The sequence below is a fragment of the Crocodylus porosus genome, unplaced genomic scaffold (genome assembly GCF_001723895.1).
Source record: "Crocodylus porosus isolate Cpor-Errol unplaced genomic scaffold, CroPor_comp1, whole genome shotgun sequence".
In the NCBI taxonomy this organism is placed as follows: Eukaryota; Metazoa; Chordata; order Crocodylia; family Crocodylidae; genus Crocodylus; species Crocodylus porosus.
The window spans coordinates 30,418,910-30,438,845 of record NW_017728886.1 but is presented as its reverse complement, the minus strand read 5'-3'; the positions used below and the strand labels follow the sequence as shown (position 1 = coordinate 30,438,845).

Here is a 19,936-nt window from a genome sequence, read left to right as displayed (position 1 = left end):
AAATTGTGAAAAGTTCTTAAAACTCAAATAAGGTTTTATTCATAAATGACTACAATGCATCTAGGCTGGCACAGGGGAACACAGTGGAGAAAGGCTGCCATTACTGGTAGCCTTCACAGACACAGCCATTCAGGCATCAGTAGACAGCTACCAATACCTCACGTGCTAGAAAAACTAGATATTTACACAGCCATGTTAGTCTGCAAAAGGAAGGGTAGAAAAAATAGGCCAAAATGAGGAGACAGTCATAGGGTATTCATCTTTTCAGACGGTATGCCAAGATCAGCTCAACTTCTGAAGATACAGACATACATACCACCTCCAAACATTTCTTTTGGATGAATACCCTACCACAATCACAGCATGACTCTTGTTGATGGTTCATTTATTTGTTTCTTCTTGGAGTAATTTTGTTCTATATTAATCCTAACTTCTATTAGGGAAAAAAGGATAAGTCTCTGGTCTTCTGACAGAAGAAGCTTTGAGCCTTTAATGCTTATGCTTTTAAGTACACCTTTATTATTTTAACATTTATTCAATATTTTGACCAATTTCATAATTTTTATGGAAATCAATGTTGTGGTCCGATTCATGATCTTTAAATACGTGGAGTTAGCAGTACTGAAAATAACATCTCAGTGTCACAAAAACATGAGCTAGGGGTTGTATTATTTCATAAAAGTATTATGGAATATGTTACTGTTATTCCAAATCAATGTTATAAACATTTAAAAGATAATGTAAACATGAGATCATACTCTAATCAGTGTGCAATTTATACCAGGCTCATTTATTATCTGATTTAAAGCTTGAAATCATGCAGTTACCTTCTGCAAAACTTAATTAAATCATAATAAAATACTTGTATGCCTGGACTTTTAAAAGCATTTAATTTGGTGTATATGCTGAGAATTACTTGAGAACAAACATAGCACAAGGTGTAATTAAATTCACACACAAGTCCATAAAATTATACACATTTGAGGGGGGAAATTCAGTTTCCTAATTTTATTTCATAGGCTTTATGAAATTCACTTCTGATTTTTGGGCGTTATTTTAAGATGTACAAACAGTAATCCATACACAAGTCAGCATTGTAATTTTGGTTACACAACCTTGTGGATTTACAATGCTGAACTAGTTTTTTTGGAGGGAGTGGTAGTAATCTGTTGGAAGCTAAAGAAGGTGAGCAATATAACCTGTTTGCAGAAACTCAAGTCCTTAATAAAAAAAGATGTTTTCACTGGTGAGGTAATAATTCAGCCATAGAAGGCCTGAAACAGTGGGATAGCATCAACTTGTATCACTCCCTTTCAATCACTGACAAAGGGCAGGGATTATATTCTACCTATTACAAACTAAATGCTTAAATTCACAGTTTTTTCTCACCTATTTCTTCACTATTCAGTATAAATAGTTCCAACAGGGAAAAAAAAACAACCCCAAAACATGACAGCTTTGCTTTTTTGGGTCTAGATTAAAAGATTAATCTTCAAATCAGGGGATAGTTTATGCATTTCTGATTTGATTTGTCTACACCGTGCAACTCTACCCCTGCCCTCAGAAAGATCAGAATGAACATAAAGCACTGAGGCATATTTAAGAAAAGCTTCCATATTTTTTTCAAATATTTGGTCTTGGTCAGAAAACTAGTAAGTACACACTTCTAGAAAGAAACTTCTTTTCCTGTCACCGGATAAATTAACTAATCTTTTCTTAGAAGTACTGAGTAGCATACTACTGCAGCCTCATTCCTTCTAACTAAAAAAAAATCCTATGTAGGCAACGTTATCACACACAGGTGATAACTTTCATACAAATTATCTAAATATAAAAATGTATGGTAGTTACTTTGTCATCTTACAGAAGAGTAAGTAAAGTACATAAAGATACCATGAAAAATTGTGCTCAGAGAGCTTCAAGTATCAGCTGGGCCAACGTCTCTAAATTCAAGACACGATTGTGAAAATGGATCCATGTGGCACATTCTATTAAGATTTGTCGTCTCCCAGTATTTCATATTTTTAAAGCAATTGACAAATATTAAGGGAAAAAAATAGATTAACTTTTTAAAGCTTTCAATATTTGGCAGCTTTCTAAGAAATGACATACTACCACATATCCATTCACAAAACAATCATCTGGAAAATTAGCATTATAATTTCTTAAATCAATAAGCAAACTGATACACACAGTGTGTGTGCAATGCACATGTGCATGCATGCACAAAGAAATAAATAATCAATAAATCAGCTACAGAAACACATCACTAGTAAGAACTTGGTCCATCCTATCTAGTCGATGCTATTGCAGGCAAATCATAAAATCCCTTTAAAAAAAAAAAAATGATCGAGCTATCTCCCAAAACTAGAAAAGCTTTTTTGCTCTTACTACTTTTGCTGAAAAGTCTTCCAAAAGGATGACCTTTAAGGATGAGCCTCATCTACTTTCAGATGCTTTAAGTAAGCCCTCTAAGGAGACCAGCCTGGCTAGACAGCAATCTCTTCAAGGATTGCTTGAAACTCAAAAAGAAATCCTACAAAAACTGGAAGCCTGGTCATAGTATTAGGGAAGAGGACAAAAGTATTGCATGGGCATGCAGAGATCAAATTAGAAAGACCAAGACTCAATTTAAGATGCAGCTGGCAAGGAATACAAGGCAATAAAAAGGGATTCTAGAGGTATGTCAAAAGTAAGAGGAAGACCAGTATTCCATAGGTGCCTTACAGAATGCAGAAGGCAATCTGGTTGCACATGATGTAGAGAAAGCTGAACTATTTAATGCCTTCTTTATTTCAGATCTCACACACAGGGGCAAGTACCAGCTGACAAGTAGGTTGTGCAAAGCGGCTAGTATTCACTTTGGATTCAGCCGATTCGGAGGATTCAACTGATTTGGTGATTCGGGGAGCAGCGGGGGACAGCAGAGATTACTCCCACCCAGCAGCATCTGATGAGTCCAGGCTTTCTGTTTTAAGTACTGGGAGCTGGGTCAGGCAGGAGTCAAGGGGCTGAGGGAGCAGGCAGGAGATGGGGGCTGGCAGGGGTCCCCCCATAGTCCCCTCCCCCAGTCCCTGCCCCGCCACCACCTACTTACCAACTCCAAGTCCAGCTCCAGCTCCCTGCTGCAGTGAGCAGGGACTGCCCAAATTAAACCTCTCTGAATCTTTTCCGAAAATTAGGAGAGCTTTTGCATCAATCCAGACCTTTTTACTGGTCCCCTCGAGCAATTCAGATTTGGAGATTGGCCACCAAATCAGGCTGAATCTCCTCCGAATCGAATCATCACCCGAAGCTTCATACAGCCCTAATGACAAGTGCAGTGGGCAGCAGAGATAGGCAGTGAGAGAAGATTAAGGATTACTTAGAGAAACTAAATGTTTGCAAGTTGGTGGGGCAAAATAACATGCACCCGAGGGTACTGAAGGAAACAGCTGACGTAATTTTGGAGCCACTGGCTGTCTTTTTGAGAACTCATGGAGGTTGAGTGAGGTTGCTGCTGACAGGAAAAGAGCAAATATAGTGCCCATCTTAGATGGGGAAGGAGGAGAATCCTGAGAGCTACAGACCAGTCAGCCCGTCCTTGCTATCTGAAAAGATCATGGAGTAGGTCCTCAAGGAATTCACTGTGAAACACCTAGAGGAGAATAAGGTGATCAGGAACAAATCAGCATGAATTCACCAAGGTGGACAGGAAGTTACTGGGTTCAGACTAGCTCAATAAGGTGCTTGTCCAGTGTCATTTTGAATACCTCCAAGGATGGTGACTGCACCACCTCTGCTGGAAGTGTGTTTCAGATTCTGGTGACCCTTTCAGAGAAAAAGTTTTTTCTTATGTCCAGCCTGAATTTATCTTCTATTAAGCTTATGCCCATTGGTCATCGTCCTCTCAAGGTGCCTTCCTGAAGAGTTGCTCCCCTAGATCTTGATGCTCACCCCTGACATACTTGTAGGCAGCTATTAATTCACCTCTCAGCCTTCTCTTACTCAGACTGCACAGGCCTAGTTCCTGGAGTTTTTCCTCATAGGGCCTATCCTCCATGCATCTAATCATACAGGTGGTTCTTTTCTGTACCCTCTCAAACTTATCCACATCCTTCTTGAAGTACGGTGCCCAGAACTGCACACAGTATTCCAGCTGTGGTCTTACCAACGTTGAACAGGGAGTGAGGAGCACCTCCCTGGATCTACTGGTAACACGAGCTGATGTACACCAGAGTTCTGTTTGCTCTTCTCATCACACTCATGGCTCACGTTCATCTTCCAGTCTATCATGACCCCCAGGTCCTGTTCAGATGCTGCGTCAACCAGTGGACCACCACCCACTGTGTAGTTATTGTGAAGGTTCTTCTTACCTGGATGAAGAACTCTGCACGTGACCCTGTTAAACCTCATCTGATTCCATTCAGTCCATAAAGCCAGCCTGTCAAGATCGTTCTGGATCTTTACCCTATCCTCTGATGTTCCTGCATTTCTCTGCAGCTTGGTATCATCTGCTAATTTAATCACTGAACTTTCCACCCCCTCACCCAAGTCATTAATAAATATGTTAAAGAGCACAGGTCCAAGCACTGATCCCTGGGTGATACCACTAAAGATGACCCTCCAGGATAAGGCCATCCCATCAATTACAACTCTCTGGGATTGGCCTCTAAGATAGTTGTCCACCCACCTCACTGTAGACTGGTCCAGCCCAGTACCCTCCAGTTTGGTTGACAGAATCCTGTTGGAAACAGAATCAAAGGCTTTACTGAAGTCCAAGTAAATTACATCAACCTTGTGTCCTTCAGCCAGATGTTTAGTTATCTGGTTGTAGAAGGACACCAGGTTTGTCAGGCATGATCTACCCTTGGCAAAGCTGTGCTGGTTGCTTCTTAACACCCTAACAGTTACTAGCTTCTAACTGACAGCCTCCTTAACAAATTTTTCAAAAATTTTACCTAGGACCGAAGTCAGGCAGACCCGTCTGTAGTTTGCAGGGTCATCTCTCTTTTCTTTCTTGAAGATGGGCACCACATTGGCCCTCTTCCAGTCAGGGACCACTCCAGAGCTCCATGACTGTTCAAACAACTTTGCCAGTAATGCTGCTATAAGCTCAGCCAGTTCTTTCAGGACTCTCAGATGCAGGTCATCTGCAGACCTGAAAATGTCCAAGTGTTGCAGGAGATCCCTCGCCTGTTTGGGACTGATTTCATGTAGTCTGTTGTCTTCCCCATATGCCCTGCGTCTCTGGCCAGGGGAACAGCCTCCATTTGATTTAAGGAATACTGATGTGAAGTAGGTATTTAGGAGTTCTGCCTTTTCACAGGAATGAACTGCAGGCTGCCCCAGAATATTCAGTAGGGGTCCCACTGTGGAGACCAATTTTTTCTTGCTCCCTATGTATCTATAGAAGGACTTTTTGTTGTCCTTTATTCCAGTTGCCAGTTTGATCTCTGTGCCTACCTTAGTTTTTCATGTCTCATTCTCTGCAAGCCTTGGCAATATGGTTGTATTCCTCTCTGGTTGCTGAACCATTCTACCATTGCTTGTATGCTCCTCCTTCCTTTTTCAGTAGTTCAATAGTCCTTTGTAAGCCAAGCCAAGCAGGTCTCTTGGCTCCTCTCCTGCTTTTTTTTGTCCATGTGGGGATGGTCTGTTTTTGGGCAGTGAGAATTGTCTCCTTAAGGAAGCACCACTGTTCCTGAACTCCCAAATCGTCCAGTTACTAATCGCAGAGGACCTCTCCAACTAGCCTCTTGAGTTTGCCAGAGGAGATTCAGCAAGGACACAAAGTCCTGCGCTTGGAACCTGAGACACAAATACAGACTGGAGAATAACTGGCTAGGGTACAGCACTGTAGAGAAGGATCTTGGGGTTACAGTGGGTCATCAACTGGATATGAACCAATCGTGTGCACTTGTTTCAAAAAGTCAGCTATTAAGGAGTGTCACTTGCAAATCAAGGTAAGTAGTTCTTCTGCTCTATTTGGCACTGGTGAGGCCTCACCTGAACTACTGTGTCCAGTTTTGGGCCCCACTCTTTAAGGGCATGGACAGCTTGGAAAGAGGCCAAAAAAGGGCAACCAATATGATCAGGGGCCTTTGGAGTTAAGACTTATGGTCAACGCTGAAAGAACTAGGATTATTTAGCCTAGAGGTGACTGAGGGGGAATTTGATAACTGTCTTCAAATACCTAAAGGATGATTTAGGGAGGATGAAGATGGCTTTTTCAGTAGTTTTAAGGGACAGGACTAGAAGCAATAGCCTTAAACTGCTACAGGGAAAAGTTAGGTTGGAAATTAGGAGGAGCTTCCTGACTATGAGGGCAGCTAGGCATTGGAACAGACTACTTAGAGAACCTTGGAAACTTTCAGAAGTAAGTTAGACAAACACTTGGCAGTTTAGTCAGGAATGATCCTTCCTTGAGCAGGGGGCAGAACTAGATGACCATACGAGGTTCCTTTCAGTCCTATTTTTTTATGATCTATGATGGTGTGTATATTTAGTCTAGTGTTATAATAACAGTAAATAGATGGATATATGTGAAAAAAAACTATGTATGGATGCCATCTAGCTATGAAGGTTTAATTATATTTCCAAGTTGTATAAAAGAAATTATGATCCATGTGATAGACTTCAGGGCATATCTATTTCTGGCTAAGTACCACTTGATGGCTTGTGAGAGTGTAACTTCTTTAAATTATAGTGATATGCCATGGATCTTTTATATATTAATTTAATTGTGAAATGTATCCATTGCTAAACAAACAACAACATTCAAAATCTGTTTTCAGTTAGATCTTCACTCTGCTAAACATTTTGGACTATTGATTTTAAATTTGAAGTTTTAATTATAAATATGTTTTGAGCTACAGAAGCACAAATTGAAGTTTTAAAATATTAACTTGTAATTTGTGTCCATGCTGCTGTATTTTAAAGTATCATTTTTTTTTAAATTGTTCTTTGGATAAGGAACATTGAATTTTCAGCCTGGGGCTGCAGTACAAAAATTCAGGCCAAGTTATAAGACTACGAAAAAAATTGGGGAGTGGAGACTGAGGCTTATAATGGAAACACTGATGAAACATTAAAGGCTGTACCCATGGTGCCATTAAAATAAAGGAAATAAATATCCCTCGAAAGGGGAACAATGTTAGTCCTGATTTCTACTGCAGTCACATTTGTATTTATGCAACTTGAAAATTCAAGAACATAACTGGTAGAATGAACAGGAACATCACAGTATATTTTAAGTTTTCCCTGTTGGACCTGACCTGTTAAAGTCTTTGGTAAATCTGAAAGCTCTCTGAAACTTCCGTAATACGTATCTATGTTTAGCCAGATACCAAATTTGGAAATCTGCCCATAATGAATACTGAACAGCATACACCACGGACAATGAATTTTGGTATTTAACACTACTCTGGTCCAGAATCACTTTAGCATGAACTGCAGTTTGCTATAGCCCAGTTTGTTTGATTTAGAGGGGCAGAGAGGTAGGAGTCATGAATCAAAGATCAAAATGAACATATTTTTACTTCTACTGTATTCTAGACTGTCAATATTTTATATAAAGAAAAAAAATAAAGAAAGCTATTATGCTTTTGGCTTTCTGTCAAATGCAGTACTCAAACGCAGTACTCAGCAAATTGGTGATGGCCTTAACTGACCCAACTTTGTTGGAGATAATGTTTGTAAAAGGCAGTTAAGTCTCTGAAATTCTACAGGCATTTATTAACTACTTACTGTGCACCTGAAAGAAACAAGTTCATGAACAGAGTGGATAAAAATTTGTTTAAAAATAAAAAACAGAAAACGGGACATTTGAAATATTATCATATTTACTCAAATACTAGATGAGGTTCCCCACACCAGCTGGCATAGGGAACAAAGCCTTTTGTCTTATAAACACACAAAATGAAATCTCACTAAAATAAATACATCGTCTATCATTAAACTGCTGCCAAAAGCAGCATGTGCTCAGTATGGATACGAAAGATTAAACAATTAATCATTTAACCAATAGATAACCGGTTAGCTTACCGGTTATTGCTTAGCTCTAGGCAGGCATAGTCTGGCAGAGAAGGGGGGGAGGGGAAGGGAAGCTACACTCTGCCCCAGCAGGAACCAGGTGGCAGCAAGGGAGGCAAAAGGGAGGGAGGAAAGGAAAGTGGGAGGTGCAAGGGGGACTAATACCCATAGCTCAGAGACAAGCAAAATAAGGCCTACGGGCTGGATCTGATTGGCAGTGGACTCCATTTCCCAGCCACCCCTGTGCTGTGAAAGCTTAAGGCTGCGGTTGCCATGGAGACCAGCCACTGCCATGCTGGCAGGGCAGGAGGATGCTCCAAAGCCGTCGGGATCTTGCAATGGGGGCAGCTTGCTCCAGAGCCAGGGCAGAACCATGATCTGTAGCTTGCATGCTCTAGGTGGCTGGAGGCTCTGCCCTGGCTCCTTACAGCGGTGACAGACTGGTATGGAGCAGGGGCAGAGCAGCGATCCCCTGCCTGTACACCCCTACCCAGAGCATGTAGGCTACAGATCACAGGTCTGCCCTGGCTCCAGAGCAAGTTGTCCCCATCGCAAGATCCCAGCAAGTCCGGAGCAGCCCCCTGCCCTGCCAACATAGCAGCAGCTGGTCTCCATGGCAACTCCAGCCTTGAATTTTCACAGTGCAAATGCTGCTGGGGTCTCCATGGAGACGGGCCTCAGTCATGCAGGCAGGGGCTGCTGGGAAATGGAGTCTGGCTGCCAGCCAAATTGGTCATTTTGCCCATCCCTGCCATAGCCTAAGAGGAAAACAGCAGGTGGCCTAATGACTCATTAACTAAGCAATTAGCTGCTCCCTTACAGGTACTCTCTCCCTCCCAGTGCCAGGCTTCACATGGGCTGTGTTGTTGAAAGGGGTTAGGGTGCAGTTCCCAGCAGCAGTCATATCCAAGCTGCCATGTTACTGGGGAGCCATTTAACCAATATAATTAGAGGAGGTTAAACAGATAATTTTCTTAATGATATTTACATCCCTAGTGCTTAGTAAGAGGCCAGCTATGAAGTTGATTAAAAGCAGCCAACATTGAGCATGACTATAAAAGCACATGGCCCACACTGGGCAAACCTGCTGATGGGAATCCGCCACAAGGGTGGGTGAGTACAGTCCACGTGAATAAGATACATCATAGTGCCCATTAAACGTAACCCTCCTTAGTGCCGACTTTTTTTCAGCTTATGGTAGTCCACTGCACTGAATGCATTTCAACGACTTCTTCACTCCTACAGCTGAACTGTGCCTTTCTTTTCCATTTCCAATGATTCCTGTTTCTTCGCCAGCCTTAAATGCCTGGTAAACATTAAAAAATTGGGCCCCAAGCAGCTCATCCAGAATCTCCCTGTTGGCCCGCCCCTCTCTGAGTCAGGCACAAATAATTACTGTGGCCTCGCACTCCATGAGGTGAAGCCAGACCAGATTCCCTTGCACCTCATCTGCATATAGATCTTCGGAGGATCCCAGGACTCAGGACAAGAACACCAGGTTCCAGGCACAGGTTAGGGCTTATTAGTACATGGATCCTCCATGGGGGTATATGGAGTACACACGTATGTGTGTTGAGTGCTGAGCTATGGGATCAGTACTGACTTATGGGATCACCATGACTTTAAATGCTGCTGACCCTGCTGGGGCCCAGCCCAATGAATTGGATGGTAAATCACAAGCCTCTGGATTAGGACTAATACGCACAGTTTACTACATATAAGAGGTGCCAAAGAACTGCTAAAAAGTGTGGAGTACCTATGCTAAAGCTTACAGCAGTTTCAAAAAAAAGATAACATCCATCAACTCTGGATAAACTAAGTGTGTAGGTAATACATGTAAATTGCTACAGCCATGTTTAATTTCCAGGTAATTGCTTCAAAATTTGCTCCTCACTTCCATGTGCTCAGGGAGAGCAGGATCTGACAGTAAGGAGAGGGGGGAGGGGCTGCCATGCTAAAAACTTGGAGAGAAGCAGAGAGTAAGGCTACCTGATCTCCCAGATTTATTTTCCCTGCTGTGGCAGTGGAAACGGTACAAATGCAAGGAAAGACTCCAATATTTAGATTCTACACCTGGAAAATTATAAGAGACTTACAAAATTTCTATATACAGAATCTAATTATTGGGGTGGTCATCTTATAGTCACAGTCAACTGCTATTCAAGTAAATATGGTATATACATTTTTTCTTTTTAAAACTAATTATTAACATCTACTAAATTTGAAAGTATGCCAACTTATGTAAAGAGTTACATTCACTACAGTCAGTGAAAACCATTTAAATATAGAACAAGATTATTCAAAAGTAATTCATTTAACAGAAATTACCAGCTAAGCACCTAGAAACAGAGTTTAAGTGCTAACCTAGCTTTTCACAGCAGTAGGCTCTTCAGTGGGTTTGTTTACATGGTTCAAGTTCAATGATTAGTTCAATCAAAAATTAAGAAACAGGAAAACTTATTTTCTTCCTAGCTCTCAGTAAAAAGAAGATATGAGAGGTTGGAATTTACTAGTTGTAGAATTTTCTTGGACATCTTGCATCAACTGCCAATATAACTGACACTCTCCAAAGTATTAGAAAATTCTTGAAGTTTACCAAATACCTCTTCAGCAAAAAATTTAAAAGTATGCCAAACTACATGATTTCCAAACTGATGCGTCTCTTTATTTGTTAATGATGGTCTAGAATAAAAAATGAAGATTCTGAAGCCAACTGCAATTTCAAGGGTTGAGTTTCATTAACAATCAATATTCCTACTCTTTCAAGAAGGGTCATTTAATGTAACCAAGGAGCTTAGGCTTTGGTTTTAAATTCTGTCCAGAAAACGGAATCTGCATCATTGACTCCCACTGTGCCCCCTACTAAATCGACAGCATTATTTCCTAGAGCTCTGGCAGTCTCCCATCCATGCAACTACAAAGCTATGAGAATTCACAAGACTACAGTACCCAAAAGTTTTGACAGCAAACCAAGACTAACAGAGAAGGTTACAATCCTGTTTCTTCTGAGCTGCACAACCATTACCAAAAGAACTGCCACAATTTAAAGCTTCTTTGTGCTTTAAACTTTATTTACCTTTAAAATCTGAAAACAGGCTACATCCATCAAAAATTCAACCTTTTTTGTTTAAGTCCAACTCTTTTTACAAAATCTTTCGTGTAATGTAGCCTTCATTATCTGTTACAGCACAAAATTTAAATGACATGTGGTTAGAAGACTCCTGATATTCAAACATGATGTATGTAATTTTATTAAGCATGAGCTTAAATATTTTAAAAATAAAAACAGATGATATCCAGCTGAAGAAAAAAACCCAGCATAACAGAACTAAGATGAAAGCGGGTTTCATGACAGTACATTTGTTATGTCCTAGTATCATTCTCCTCTACCTGTCATGGCTTGCAAAATGTTCTGTCCATAATAAGCCTGATTTCTTCATCTTGACCTTCTACATAATTCTGCTTTCTCTTAGATCCCTGCCAGAGACCCAGTCCATGTGCTCTTTAATTCATTTTGCTCTTAAAGATCTTTTCAGCTGTTTCCATGTCTCTTTTCCTTGCTTGCAGAATAGTATTACCATATTTTCTTGCACATAACCCACATCTTTTCCCCCAAAATCAGCTAGGGAAAATTGGGGTGCACACTATACGTGAGGAAAAGTACTCCCCATAGATCTGAAAATGTGTGTGGGAGAAGATGGAGTGGACCTAGTACCACAGCTCTGGGAGCCACATCAGATAACGCTGCCACAGCTCCCCCTGCCCCCCCCCCCCAAAACTTTTTGACATGGGGAACCCCTTTTCCAACTACATTCCAGATTAGGACAGCATAGGAGTTGATCTGCGGCTCAGAGCGCCTGGTCCAACTCAGCATACAGCTCCAAACCTAGCATGCGGCCCCAGCACCAAATCAGGCCTCACCATGTCCTGCAGCCCCAGTGCCAGTACGCTAAATTGGGCCTTCCCACAGCATCCCAGCTCATGGCCCACAATCCCAGTGCATGACCCTGAGACCTCTGGCACTTACCCATATTCCACGATAAGATTTTTTTTTTCCTTCTTGGGGGGCTTTCCGAAATAGGTGGCATGTTATATGCAAGAAAATATGACATTTATTGCTGCCAAATGGCACGTGGAACAGTTTGGCTCCACTCCAGTACTCAAAACTTGACACACTACTTATTTGTATCCTTTCCTGAGACCAATTTCTTTCATAAATTGTCAGTCCAAATTCCATGTCCATATTTTTTTTAATAAATGATTGCATGAGTTCTTACGGTTCCAAACTATTCTTGTAAATATATATTAAAACATACGGTACACTACCTCTTGTGCTAAGGGATTACCATATTTAGTCAAATACAAGATGTGGTTTTTTCCCCCTCAATCACCCTGGGGGGCAAAGGCCCCTTCCTTGTCTTACATTCATATACACGGAAACCTCACTAACTACACTATTAGTAAACTGCTGCCAAAAAGCACCATGTGTACAGTAGTGGAAACAAACTTTGAAGTTTTACTAGAGGCAGCCAACACTGAAGGCATGACTATAAAACAAATGGTCCATATTGGAAAAACCTATTGATGGAAATGATTTTTCTTTTTGGCGTGGCTTGGGGTTGGGGGCAGGGGGGAAATAGGCAGATGTTCTCTCTACATGGAAGTGGCACTGGGCCCAGAGATACTGTAATACTAGGCTGGCACTGGGAGGGCCAGACCCAGCCCAGACACCCTCCCCTTGGTGCCAAAAATGCTTAATCATAGCCAAAAGGCCAAGATGATGATGGGAAACTACCACAAGGATAAGTTAGTATAGCCCATTTGAGTACAGTCCCCCTCAGTGCCAACTCTTTTTCAAGTCATGATGAGCCATAACACTGCATACATTTTGACTTTCTCTTCACTCCCACAGCCAAATTTTCCACATTTCATGCCTGTTTTCCCCATTTCCAATAATTCCTGGTTCTTCACTAGCTTTAAATGTCTGGCAAAAACCACCAAATGGGGCTTCAAACAGTTTACTCAGAATCCCTCTGTCAGCCCCCAGCCTGGCACATATGACTAACGTGGCCCCACCCTCCATGAGGTTAAGCCAGACCAGGTTGCCCTATGCCTAAACTGTGTATCAATTTTTGGAGGATCCCAGGACTCGTGACAAAAACACCAGGTGCCAGTCATGAGTGTGGGGCTGATCAGCACACAGGTCTTTTGTGGGGGGGGGTGTAGCTGGAGTACACAGATACTGAAATGTGGGGTTACCATGGCTTGAAATAGTGTTGACGCTACCCAACCCAATGAACTATGTAGTAAATCATGAGCTTTTTGGCTTTGGACTAATATAATGTATAGTTTCTACTATGTATAAATAGATGCCAAAGTGCTGCTTAAAAGTATGTTTATGGAGTACCTGTGTTAAAAATTGCAGCAGTTTCAACAAAGGTAAAACCCATCAATTTTGGAGGAATTAAGTCTGTGGGTACTACATGTAAATTACTACAGCTACGTTTATTTCAAAGTCCATTTTTTCAGATTTTCTCCTTACTGGCATGTGCTCAAGGAGAGCAGGGTCTGACAGTAAGGAGGGGGAGAAGGGTCTGCAAGGGAAGAAGTTTGGAGGGGCAGAAGGTAAAAGGGCTACCTGACCCTCCTGATTTATTTTCCTTGCTGTAGCAGTGGGTGGGGGCAAATTCAAGACATATCTGCAAAAATTAGACTCTATACCTGGAAAATTGCATCAAATTTTCCATATTTAAAATCTAATTAATTGGAGAGGTCATCTTATAATCAGGGCCATCTTACATTCGAGATTAAATTAGGCTGTAAAGAAATAGGCTGAAAATGTTACAAAAATTTTGGGAGTTTTCCAAGGATCTGAGGACAATTCTACAGAAACATCTTGAACCACAGCAGATTTTCCTACATGTATTGTACCCATAAGAACAACTTCCAGTGTTCACCAAATTAGTATTTTTTTTAGATGTGTAGTAGCAGAAAAGACAGAAGGTTGATGAAATTCTGGTCAGCCACCTGGGATGCTTCTCTCTTTATTCAAACTATAAAACTAAAACACAAGCAAGAAACCCCCCCCCACAAAACATGTTTTATGTAGGACATTAATAACATTAATTCAATTTACTCACCTATAAATGGAATGGATGCCAAGGAATCACCAGGTGGGCTGGAACCAGATGCTTTCCTTTCTTCTATCCTTTTTATATGAACCTCTCGACGAGCATCATTAGGTAACCAACAGGTGGTGTCCGAGACAGCTTCCTGATCATTTACTGCAAGGATGTAGGAGTGGTGTCTCAAAGGTTGAGGAGTTTGTTGACCAGAAGGAGACTTTTCTCGCATGACAACAGTAGCCTTTTCATTTTCCGTAATGTTGGGCTGCTGACTGTCTGGTTCAGAGTGATGTCTCAGAGGCTCAGTTTGTTGACCAGAAGGAGACTTTTCTTGTGCTTTATCATTTTCCAGAATACTGGGCCGCTGAAGTTCGGGCTCAGAGTGATGTCTCAAAGGCTGAGGAGTTCTTTGAGTGGAAGGAAACTTTTCTCCTGTAATAATGGTGGCTTTATAATTTTCCAGAATGTCAGGTTGCTGAAGCTCAGGTTCAACATTGTGCCTCAAATGCTGAGGAGTGGGTTGGCTGGAGGGAGATTTTTCTTGCATAACAAGGTTGTCATCGTTTTCTAAAATATTGGCTTGCTGCACTTCAGACTTCTTTGCATCTTCCCTTTCAAAATCTTGAATCTTTTGTCTGATGGGAATATCAAATTTATCAGAGGTAGTTGAACTCTCACCTATTTGTTGAACAGGTTCGGCAGAAGCTGCAGATAAAGAGGGGGATTGGATGCTCTCATCAGTTTCTGTTTTGTGGTCTGGGTCACTTTCTGCTTGGATCCTTGATTGTTGATTTTGCAGATCACTTTGATCCAAGTGATTTACTGCTCTTTGGTCTTTGGCGGCAACACCATCCAGGTTCTGGTTAATGGGAAATAATGCTTTTGCTACATAGGGAAGATTCTTCAAAGAGTTACTTTTAGAACCCCTAGCTGTCACAAGGGGTGATTTCTCTTGTGAAGTGAGTGTAGTCTTTGAAAATCCACCAGCAGCTTGCAAGTCTCTAGTAGGCTGCAGCATTTTTATATCTGATGGAACTTTCTGGAAATGTGTAGCAGATACACAGGCTCTACTACCAATTCTGCTATTGTCTGAATTATAAGCACCTGTAGCCACAGAAAAATGCGGACCTCGAAGGGACATATGGAATGCATGCTGTCTAGATCTCTCATAAATTCCTCGTCGATCATCCTGTTCAGTAAATCCAGACCATTTGTAACTCTTTTTTCTGTCTCCATTTGAATCTGTAACAAGACTCTCAGTACAAAAGTTTTCTAACATGTCACCCTGTTTGCTGAGGTAATCCCATGACCGAGTCTTGTGGCTCCTAGCACTAATAGATGGTGAAATTAATGCATCTTGTGAAGCACTTCTTGGCCATTCTTTCATCAATACTGATTCTTCCAACCTTTCCTGTGATGCGCTTCGCTGACGGATCTGAACAGACTGTGGAACCCTATCACGAGAGGTGCTCCTACGTCGTACCTGTGGAGCAGTTCGATTGGGCATCACTTGATTATAGTCTGTTGTGCTTTGGGAGGCTGCTCTCAAACTGTTTAATCTTTCCTGTATTGTTCGGCAACCATACATGTGCAAACGTCTATTATCTATATATTCTTTGTAAGTTTTGTAGTTTTTCCAGTCTATGTGCTGCTGGGAGTTTGGAGAAATGCAGTGATTAGTAGAGACAGGAGGAGAACCTGCAACTTGAGTAGCTGGTCTAGTGCTTGAGATCCATTCTGGATGTCCTCCATAATTCCCAGATTTACTTGGCATTCCAGTGTGATCTATTGGCCCTGTAATAGAAGTCTGAGGAAGTACAATGGCAGTGGACACTGAAGAGGGTGATGATGTTGTCCATACTTTTGTTTTTAAAGTGGTTTGATCCTTTAAACCATATCTTACTTCCTCTGTCCTGTGTGATGGGCCAGTATGATTGGTTCTAGATGATGACAAGTCTACAGCCTTCTCAGAAGGCACAATAACAGTCCTTACGGTTTCATTGCAAACACACACAGCTGTATTTGATTTTGCAATGTCTGTTGGTGATGGAGGCACTTGTATTTCCATTCTATAGGCCCTGTCTGGCGGTGTTAATGTCCGTACTGGTCTACTGGCTTGCTGTTTGCCCAGAGAAGAAACAGAAGGTGATTTGTCACTAGGATGTGACATGACAGAAGCCATGGCTGCTTTTCGAGGATAACATATTGATGGTGGTTCAGGTATGTTCTGAGCATTGCCACTGTAGGTTTCATTGCCTTTCAAATAGGCATCTTGGGAATATGCCTGTGAATGGATAATTTAAAAAGTGTTAAGTCATAGAAGGGGCAGATGCAGGGGCAGGGGGCAAGGAATCATCACCCTGGCTTTATATCATGCAGTGGCAAGATAAAGCCCCTTGGTAGGGACCATATCCGATTTTCAAGTAAATCTCTAAGTACATATGAACTGAACCAAAAAGCTAATCAAAACATACAAAAACATTAATTTTCATGTGGCAAGAGGAGAAATTTACTATATGATATCACTAGAAAAATAACCTGAATTCTGAAAATGGGTGGAGGTAGAAGGAAAGATTTCTCGAAAATGAAGAGCACTGATCAAGCGAGATTAACACTTTTTATGATTTGCTCCAATCATTCCTTCCATTTAAGCCTCTTGATGCTGGGAGCTAGGATTTCACAGAAATCAAGTGAAATGGCTGTATAACAAATTCAACAAACACTAGAAAATTCTCTTTCCTTGCTATATAAGTAGTAGATAATATTTGTGCACACATGCTTCTCTCTGAAATATGTTTCACATGTAAGAGGCAGAGCTGTTAAATGTAAGAATAAATTATAACATCTCTGCTGTCAGCCAACACCCCTTATATAATCTTACGAGTCCTACAGAAGATGGATTCAGAAAGTGACACTAACTGTACTGCAATTTTTTTTTAAAAACAGGAAGATAAATATGAAAATACATGCACACCTGTTATTGCCTATACATCTTTATAATGAGATGCGCACTAAAATTTGAAAGTAATTGACTCAGCATATGCAATAATCTGTATTTTACCTTACATTTAAGAGCCCAACTTCTAAGAAAAATTTTATATTACATTTTGCACATTTAATCAGCTGTCTTTTACAAGAGACACTTCTGTAATCACTGTGAAACTAACAGCACATACACCAAATGAATATCAGGCATACAGATCATTTAAACAATCCAATGCTATTTAAAAACTTTAGCATGACCTCGTTTAGTTAAATCATGATGAAATAAAGAGACAACATTGAGCTTGCCAATGCAGCAGAAGACTGAAATGATTTCCTAGGGCTTTTACACAGTGAGGTGTGGTATCATATTACAGCATTTCCTGCTCAAATCACAACATGCTCACTTCAGACAATCAACGTGCCCTGTCTTAGCATTAGACAGGCTGTAAAACCCCAAGTGCAGCCATAAACATAATATTAAGAGCAAAGTACTGAGGGTAAGGGTGAGGCACTTACAATGCTGCTGCAACAAATATTATGTTGAGTATTAGTTAAATGCAGAATATTAAAGCAAACTGAAAAGAAATCAACCAAGTAACACAGGCACATACCACAAATTAACAGGTTAAATACTCTGAAAAGAATTTAGCTAACCAGAATATCTAGCTCATTTCCACCAACTTGCAGGTTTAATATTATAGAGTCCTACAAAGCCATACAAAAAAAACCCACATGCCTTACAAAATCAGAGAAATGGCTACTGTACATCTCTTACCAGTGCTGTGACATCCTTTGTAAACCGCAGCTGGCAGAAAACAGGAAAACAGAGTAAAAGCTGCTTACGGATGTAAAGACAGAATTATGTTGTCATATTGAGGCTGAATACAGCAAGCTAAAAATACATCTACACTGATTTCTCTGGAAGGTACCAACAGAGGAAAAGGGCAGTGAAGCATAAAAAATAACTTCAGCTTCCTTGCAAGCATGTCTCTTTCAGGCTCTACCTGATCCTTGTACTTAGTCCCTATCCTTCTGGAAAGCCAAATGAATTTGTGCCATGTTGCCTTGGTGCATCTCTACTGCTGCTTGTACAGAGCTCTGGTTCTCTGTAATAAGGCTTCCCTTCCACTAGAGCAGCATTGCTGTCTCTCATCTCTGCTGAGCTGCTACCATTCCTGCTTCCAAATGACGAAACCAAGGCTTCATTATGCATTTAAAACAGTGCACCCCTTACTCACATATATCAGAACATAACCACAAGCTGTCAGCTGACTGCAGCTGCTTTCACACTGTATATCTGAAATTAGAGAGATGATTCTGCAGAAACATTCTACCCATATAATTATTTTTATTTCTCATGTTTCCACTCATGAAATAGAAGCAAGCTGTGTTCCCATTACATCTTGCACTTTTTGTCTGCTTGCTCCCTTAGAGAATATAAAAACTGCATTTCTAGACCTTTTATATGTAGCCATTTATGATGTTGGTAGGCTCCCAGTAAGATTTTTTTAAATAAAAATTGGAAGGAAGATGAAGACCCAGGAAAAAATGAAAGTGACGCACTAGATAGTATGCAGAAAAATAAAATAAGAGAGAATCATGCTACATTAAGAAAAATGCAACATAGTTCTCCCACACAGACAAGGATCATATTAACATTTTCTTTAAAAACTAATTTATAAAGTGTTTTGGGCTAGGAACAGACATTACACATAAACCTGTTTAAGTGATCAGAAACTGGTTTAAATCTGTAACAGATCCAGTGTACATCATCCAGTTTGGAAATGGCTGAAATGGGTTTGAGATAAACCTGTCTGAATGTAGGATCAGCCTTAACTGAGTTAGCTCAAACCGGTTTATGCATGTCTGTCCCAGATCCATTCCTGCTTTAAATTACACTAGAGTCCTTCAGCATCCTGGCATGCTTTTTGGGCTGGGTGGGGCTCTCTGTTCCACAGCAGGGCTGGCCCTACCCATCTGCTTCCTGGCCGGAGCTCCGGCAGAGACTGCAGGTACAGCAGGGTCTGCCTGGATTCCCTCTGCTGTCCCCCCTATCTACTCCCTGATAAGCACGGATTTCCTCTGCCCCCTCTGCCTTACACAAACACCTCTCAGCATTAGCTAGCTGACCACATGCTGGCTAGGGTCCATGCTGTGGCAGATGGGACAAGGGCAGAATTAACAGGTAGCTGGTAATGTCCCTGTGAGGTGATAAACACCATGTTATCAATTCCCTGCCGAGTAGGTCAGAAGTGGGGCAGGGCCTCCCTAATCAGAGCATCCTGTAAGGGCCTGGCCACATCCCCCCTCAGTTCAGTACTGTCGCAGGGAAGGCAGGGCTGCTCTGGCATCCCCCAGCTTCTAGCCTGAGCCACTGCAGGCATGTACCGGCATTTCTGAGATGTCTGTCCAGTTACAAAAACTGATCCAGCCTGGTTAGACTACCCTGCAAAGATTGAATCAATTCAGGCTCAGGCTTTTTGAATGTTTGTCCATAGCCTTAGGGTTTGTAAAACTTATCCACTACAGTAACACAACAGAAACTGACTGAAGAAGTGCTAAGATCTAAAACTGACAAGTTCTGGAGAAGCCCCAGATTACAAATTAAATAGTTATGGTTCTGACCAACAAAATCCAGTAAACTTTACATTTTGGTACATAACTGTGTACTGATACACAAAATAAGACATAAAAGACTGATTTTAAATTATTTTGAAATATTTTTAAATGTTATAGCCATTTGTAAGTAAACAGATTTACAACTGTGAGAAAGTAGAAATGGTAAAAAAAAAAAAAAAAAAAAATTTCCAAGG

The 19,936-nt window shown here is 41.0% G+C and overlaps 1 protein-coding gene across 1 annotated transcript in view; it reads right to left on the bottom strand.

The window, feature by feature from the left end:
• The window catches only part of ARHGAP21 (Rho GTPase activating protein 21), a 93,023-nt gene that overhangs the window by 26,768 nt on the left and 46,319 nt on the right, over positions 1-19,936 (bottom strand). The window contains exons 7-8 of the mRNA XM_019529473.1: positions 17,899-17,928; positions 14,154-16,422 (exon numbers count right to left, since the gene is read on the bottom strand). Of these exons, the coding sequence (XP_019385018.1) occupies positions 14,154-16,422; positions 17,899-17,928 (2,299 nt within the window). The remainder of the gene's footprint in view (positions 1-14,153; positions 16,423-17,898; positions 17,929-19,936) is intronic.